The sequence below is a fragment of the Vidua chalybeata genome, chromosome 5 (assembly GCF_026979565.1).
Source record: "Vidua chalybeata isolate OUT-0048 chromosome 5, bVidCha1 merged haplotype, whole genome shotgun sequence".
In the NCBI taxonomy this organism is placed as follows: Eukaryota; Metazoa; Chordata; class Aves; order Passeriformes; family Viduidae; genus Vidua; species Vidua chalybeata.
This window is the reverse complement of record NC_071534.1, coordinates 48569509-48576999: the sequence shown is the minus strand read 5'-3', so window position 1 is coordinate 48576999 and position 7491 is coordinate 48569509. Positions and strand designations below refer to the sequence as shown.

Here is a 7491-nt window from a genome sequence, read left to right as displayed (position 1 = left end):
ACCTGAAACACCAAGGGTGTGAAGAAAATCTGTCAAGTATGTGGGCTTCTTGAAAACTCAAAAGAGGATATGGTGACCTGTGCAGAGCATGAATCAGAAGCCCAGTGTGCCATCCAAACTGCTTGGAGAGCCTAAAGCTGCTTTAAGCAGGAGCTTCAACTGTCTAGAAGCCTGACCTAGACTGCAGAAGTGAGGGCCTCACCATAACTGAGCACCAGAAGAAAAGGCAGGGACAATGTTGCTTAATTATAACATTATCAGTACTTTTCATTACCTTAATGTGTAGCTACGCCCTAGCTACGGCCAAACAGAGACCACGGGTTTAAAAACCAAAACCTAGGATCTGTGTTCTGAAAAAGTCGAAAGACAGCAATGCTACAATACACAAAAGTTTATTTTTTTCTTTTCTGAAGGCAAAATATAATAGAACCTAACATCAATGTATTTTGTACAACAAAACAGTTTTTATATGAGAACAGACAATCCATGAAGAGTTTTTAAGTCTTATAACTGCTTCCCTTTTTTACCATGCTTTCTTGTGGTCAACAAAAAGTTGGCACAGAAGATGTCATAGCAGTCAGCCAGCGGGCATGCTCCCTCAGATCCTTGTCAGCTGGTGCCACAGGCTGGAGGGCAGGATACTTTCTACTTTTTCCATCACAAAATTTAAAGGGGCAAAGAGGGTGCTGAGAAACTGCAAAGAAATCAGATACACATTCAGATCAAAATCTGGGAGACAATACACCTCAAGAGAGAGCTGTCCAATAAGATAAGATATTCTTGCTGTGTTCCTCTGTAAAATCCTCCAGCATGATCAAAATGGCGTAATTCACACATAAAGACTTTCAAATTCTTGAACCTTGCACATACAGAGATTTAAGGGTTTTGCAGTAAAGAAAGCAAGAGCCCCATCTTTACAAAGATCAAAGTGATGAACTACAAAAGTCTCACATCCTAGAATTAAGCTCATACTAAAGCCACTAAAAGCTCAACCCAAAACCTAGTGAAGAGAAAGAGAGGCTTTTTCATAACAGGGGTATGCCAGAGCATCTCACAGAGACAAACATCGTGTCTTGAGATTCAGGTTTAAAATGGTTCAGGGTTATCTATAGATCTGCCCTATACACTGAGGCATCACTAACTGTAATTTATACTAACATACTCTGCATCACTGACCAAAATTTATCTTAACGTCTTCTCTCTAGTACAGAACACAACATTCAAATAGTCTTTAATATATTAGTGTTCAGACAGGCCTGTGAAAAAAATCAAGATGGAGGACATTTTATCATAGGAAAAAACCACTGGCAGCTACATGTCACAGAACTCAGTTATTCAAAGCACTCCTGAAATACATATTGAAATACAGATTAATTTTAATTCATTATTAATACATTTGAGAAATACATGTTAACTTCTTCTGTGGCAGAAAACTAAGTATAAAATCTTATTATGCTGCCAGCATATAGTCTTTGTTCAGGATACAAGGCTGATAAACACAGGAACAAGGCTAACAGGGACAGATTTGGGATCTACAACTGTGACAATATCAGAAAACGAAAGATTTGATTGAAAGAGCCAAACAAGGGTCATACATTTCAGTAGCTTCAGTAACTAAGGAACAGAAAAAACCCAACCACTGAATCCAAGAAAAGCCTTACAGAGAAGTTTATGATCATATGCCCAAGTTAAACACTTACTGTCTACCTAACACCTACATACACACTCGAGACACAAGAATAAGTAATATTATTCCAGGTATGTTTCAGCACCTTTTGCTGAAAGAAGAGGTATCTTCTGCTACAATTGATCTTATTTTGTGTCTTCTAGAGCTATTGAAAAAAATTCTTGTTGCATGAACCGTTGCTGTACCAGACCCACTCACAGGCCTGGGTTAACAGAAAACCCAGCTCACCTGCAAAGGGAATCTCTTGCCCTTTGCAAAAGGGTTTGAAAGAGTACTGACAATCTGGAATCTGCCAAAACCTTTCAGCCTGGCCTCCTCCACCCACTCCCTATACCCCCAAATCAAAAGTACCAAAGACATTAAAAACAAAGCCAGGAGGCCAGTTTGGAAACATGAGACCTAAAACAGAGACAAATATATTTGAGAAAATATATTACAATGGAAGATACTCAGTATTTACTGGAGAAGGAATTTTTTACTATCCTAGAGCTTTTCTGTTAGTGGATTTTCCATCTCCTACCATGCTGGAGCAGTGATGTTCTTGGTTTTGCAAAGAAAAAAGTTTGGTTTAGAGTAATTCATGGCTCTTCCCCCTCATTCTCCAAAATTTTAAAAAAGCAGAATTAGGAGATACTTCTCTGGATGTAGTTCAGGAAAGTTATAAGGGAAGTACTGAGACTACTTCCTCCTTGGCAGTTCAGGGAAAAAAAAACAGGAATTTGTCCTGGTTAACAGTACACTCTATTTCTGCTCATACTGAGAGTTTCTATTGCATTGGAAATCACATCAGCCATTACGACTCTACACAAAATAGAGGGGTTCTAGTAACTAGTAACTAACTGCTATTAGTTTATTTTAGTGGATGATATATGGAAATACAGATATTAACTTCTCCCACCAAGCCCTTTTTTTCTTTGGCAAAATCACAAGATATCAAATCTAATAGGAGAGCCATATAAACCAGAGAAGACAAGCAGCTGTGTCTTACTGATTAGCAACCTTGACAGTTGTGCATATATTCCCTGCTCAGATATGGACTGATGCTTCTGAGTAGGCAGACATTTAATACCTGGAAGTATTTAATTCAGCTTTTCCTGCATTGGTGTCTTTATTTACCAGAAGGGAGCAGCAGCAGAAAATACTCACAGCTTTTGCAAAGACCCCCATGAGCTCTGGGAACTGATGTGTCAGGAGGGCGAGCATGGCAGTGAAAGAACAGAGCCCAGCAGTGAAGAGGATGAAGAAGGGAAGCTCTTTCTTGGGATAAACTGAAACCTCATGAAATGCTGTAGAAAAAGATGAGAAGGGGAAGGCATTATACATTGAAAAAAAAAATTAAAACACAACAGCAAGCAAAACCAAACCAATGTTCTTACATAGTTTGAGCAACCATAGACACACAAAGATGCTTTTGAAGGAAGAAGATGGAAGGTCTGATACATCTACGGACGTTATTGTTGTGTCAGTTGTCTGTGCCAAATAATTCTCTCTAAAGATCATATTTCTGATGTACTCTGGTGCTGTGTCCACATCACTTTTGTCTTCCTTGTGTCAGCAATAACTATAATGCAGCTCTGCAACAGCTTATCCCAGAAAATAGACTTAGAAATAAAACATTTATTTTTTTTTTTTAATCTACATCATTAACTAACCCCATGGCTGCATGTTTGCTAATGCTGATACACAGAGAGTGCAGAAACATGGGCCTGGAAGCAGCAGTGAGCCCAACCATATGGAAGCATTGCTGCAGACCAGTTAAAGCAGGCTGTAAAACTACAGCCTTTATAACTGTAAATTCTGAGGGTTTTATCCGCAGAGCAAGAAAAATTATCCTAAGAGCAGGACATAGAAGCATGTATTTTAAATTAAATACATTTAATTAATTGAATGGAAATTAAATGAACAGTGAATTTTTAAGGTGTTTGTTAATACAGAGTGATAGGAATACAGCCATTTTCTTGAGACTCTGGTATAAAAAATCCTTCAATGGGCTTTGGAGAAAACAGCACTGAGATAACTAAAAGGGTTAGAAGAAGATAATGAATACTTTTCCAGAGGGATATAACCTTTAAACTTTTATGGCAGTTCAGATTCAGGGTGAAAATTCCTCTGCGCTGGCAAAAGGTCGGGTGGACTCTTACCTGTCTGTTTCACTCCTTCAGTCTGTAGTTCAGAGCTACAGCCAAGATAAATGCAAACTTTGAAACATTTTTTTCTCATATAGGACCAACCTCAAGGCTTCCCATATACTCAAATTCTATGGCTATTCATATATATGAAACATGACTCTTCCATTTTGCCTTTCTTTTCTTCAGTTATCAGCTCTCATCTCTTTGCACTTGCAGACAACATAAACACAGGGTAATCCAGCAACATTCATGACTGCATTCATCCAGAGTGGAGTGGTTCTCAAAACCAAAAGCAGGAATTTGTAAGAGTTTAAATTAGAATATTAAAAACTATAAGTATGTATGACTCTTGAGTCTGCTAGTTTGATCAGTTAAAAAAAAAAACAAAAAAAAAAAACCAAAAGCAGGGATAGATTACAACTTCTCTTTGATTTAAAATAAATGTAGAGATCAGAAATACCAGAATATGGACTTTGTAAGTCTAGGATCTCTTGCACTTTTTTTGCACTGCCTTTTCACACAGGCACAACCCTGCTGTTCCAATCTGTTATCCAGTCAGGGCAAAAGTTTTGCAATTGTTATTTTAAATTTGGAGAGCCTATCAGACTGTTGTGCTCTGATATAATTCCAGCTGACTCTCCCATAAAACACTCACAATTGAAGTGTGGACAGGTATGCAAAACCCCTCTAACCCACCTGTCTGTCATGGTGTTCTAAACCCTTCCCTCCTCTAACCCAGGAGATTTTGCAGTGAAAGGCATTTCCCGTAGCTGCCAGAGCAGAACACACTGCTGTTAAAGAGTCCCACTGTTAGCTTGTAACATTTGACAAGAACAATTAGTTTTGCATCTAAAAAAAGAATGCTGAGCTATTCTGCATGACTTTGTCATTCCTAAATCTCCAGACACTCCACCCTCCCCAGCTCAGCATCCCTCTGAGTAAAGCAAGCAGAGCACTCTGAGAGGTGTTGTTATAATTAGGATGATTATAATGGGGTGGGGAGATACGGTCAGTTGCCAAGGATTTCTGCGTAATACCAGCAAGAATGTGCTGTGAAGGAGAGACTTGCAATGAGTGGATTTTTGCTGCATTATTTTTACCTAATGTTTACTCATGTAGGCTGATAAAAAAAGGCAACACCTTTTTCAGCCCAAACCAGAGAGGTTGTGAATGAAAGACTACAGAGGATGCAAATGCCCTCAAAACCAGCCTTCCCAGCAGAAGCAGGCTTCATTTTACTTGTTCCAGAACAGATTTTTCTTTATTCCTTCTTTGGGAGAAAGAAGGTGAGAGAAGAATCTTCTTCCTTGGATAAACTTTCATTTCCCTCCTCTGCCCTGACCCTGCAAACTTGTGTGTGTTCCACTCGTGCTCACACAAAGTCCCACAGAGAGAACATGTGGGAATAAAATGAAACTGCAGGATTGGCTGCTTTGGCTCTTCCTCTGCATTCTTGTGCTTCACTGCATGCACTGCAATGAGTCTCATTAGCTTAGACTGTAATGCTTCTTGAGGGCTGCCTCTCTGTTTGTATCTGGGAACACTGCTGGCACTTTCCTAATAACACGCTATAAACGCACATAAAATTGACTGAGATGACTTCACATCAATCTCTTCATAACAGTACACATGCCATAACATGAAGAAAACTCTTTCTTGCTAATTAAGACTGCTTTTTGGAAAATGCAAGCATAGCCTGTCATGAGTACAAGCTGCAGTAATGATCTAGCTGTCCTCAAGCAAGTTGGATTCTGCCTTGGAATTTAAGTAGCTCTTGAGTGTACCAAGGATTAACAAGGCTGTGACACTGTGCTTTTGGTTTGATAGGATGTTAATCTAGATGAAAGATCAGTGTCTTGGCAGGAGAGAATAGCAAGATCTAACTGATTTGGATCTCTTTGGTAATATCTCTCCCTGTCTGTAAACTGTCAAAAATACTAAATACAGCTAATAGTTATGAACTATGCTGAGGATCTGCCTCTTGAACCATCACGGGAGCTCCAGAGGCTCACTGTTGATCTGGTTATTCTAATCCAGTGTACTCAATTTAAAAGGCATCAAAGGAGACCTGTGCTGCGAGACTCAGGTAAACAATTCTTTCAATCATAAGAAGAAAAACATTGAACATACATGGTAGTAGTTCTCTATCTGCAGTTTCTGTACAAATAGGGTAAGGGTAGAAAAGATGTCCTTTTTCCAGTGGATAGGGGATCATTCTGAAAGCTGAAAAGAAAACATGGTGCATGTTACTGTGAGTGTAGCAGTCATACTTAAGAACACTTGCAATTCTGAAAAACAAACATAGACAAAACACTTATATTTGGTTGCAAATAGCATATAAATTGCTTAATGAAATGCCAAAATAGAAATCTACATTGAGCTTTTAATCACAAAAACTCGTATGTTTATTTTTATTCTTGAGACAATGTTCATGAATGTCAGGGGAGACCACATAACAAGGACATACAAAAATGTTTGCATAATCAAAGCCCATTATGCTTCCAATTCCATAGCCAAATTTATACATTTTGTCTTAGGCTTTTAGGCTGCAGATTTTTTAAATTTCAGGGGAAAGAAGTGCATCTGATAGAACAGGTATAGCCTACAAAAATGAACAGCCAAGCCTGTAAATGCAAACCAATACTCACAGTCTCTGTGCATCAAGAATAATAGAAGCTTTTAATGGAAAACATGCACTATTCTTTTTCCATCACACTCCAGCAAGCCAGGTAACATTGATGACATGAGCTCTGAGGACCAGTTTTCCAACAGAGTCATGTTTTCATTTTCTATTTGGCAATCAAAGATTAATACTAAATTATTAAACCCAGTTTCCTCTTTCTTTGTAAATGCAGCAGATCAAGTCAGGTTTCCAATATAAATCTTCAGGTCATGGATTAAGTAATACTTGATCTTAGGAATTTTTAAAATTGAAAATAATAACAGAGAGGGAGGGAAATGGATTACTAAATCTTGACAATGCTGATGTCATAGGCCATTTGAGTGTGGTTTATGGAAACATCAGAATACTTGATGGAAATACAGCTTTGCATCAAGGCATCGTTTTCCATTATCCTATATATTATTTTCACTGTTAAAATGTCATCAACATGTTATTCTCACTACTCCTATGATCAGTCACTGAAGCAGTATTTTCCCCAACAGATGTCCTAGAAGCATTGTACACTTAAGTTGTTAGGTACAGCCCACTGCCACACAATAACACTCCATTATCTCTCGCTAACAAGGCCACTTAAGAATTTGTTTAAATACACAGTCCCCCAATATTTTTAGCTGTGCACACTGCATTTGAAATTATGTTAGCTGTATTTTTTGTGAAATTATATTACTGTATTTTTTATTGATTGCTGTATTTAAAGCAATAGTAAAGAAGGTAGAGATCCTAAAAGATTGTAAACCAACCTGGGCTGTAATCTCTTCCAGCATTAACCACCCCTTTCCATAGCAACCCAAAAAGCCAAGTACAAATACAATAATCCAAGCTGTGTATGATCTTAACACACAACAAACTTGGGTGTCTGTACAAAAACATATGTGGAATGTGTTCAATGCTCATTTCTTCAAAATCTCTAACACAAGTTTTTCCTTCCAATTTGGCTTAATATTGAAACAGACAATCAAGCCTCTTCTACCTTACTCTAAGCCACAGTAATA

At 38.2% G+C, this 7491-nt stretch overlaps 1 protein-coding gene across 3 annotated transcripts in view; it reads right to left on the bottom strand.

Moving 5' to 3' along the window:
• Positions 1 to 376: 376 nt before the first annotated feature.
• Positions 377 to 7491, bottom strand: part of ST7 (suppression of tumorigenicity 7) — a 133715-nt gene continuing 126600 nt past the window's right edge. For all 3 annotated transcript variants that reach the window (XM_053943449.1, XM_053943452.1, XM_053943450.1), the window contains exons 13-15: positions 5947 to 6039; positions 2834 to 2973; positions 377 to 694 (exon numbers count right to left, since the gene is read on the bottom strand). In XM_053943449.1, the coding sequence (XP_053799424.1) occupies positions 599 to 694; positions 2834 to 2973; positions 5947 to 6039 (329 nt within the window). In that variant the 3' untranslated portion in view covers positions 377 to 598. The remainder of the gene's footprint in view (positions 695 to 2833; positions 2974 to 5946; positions 6040 to 7491) is intronic.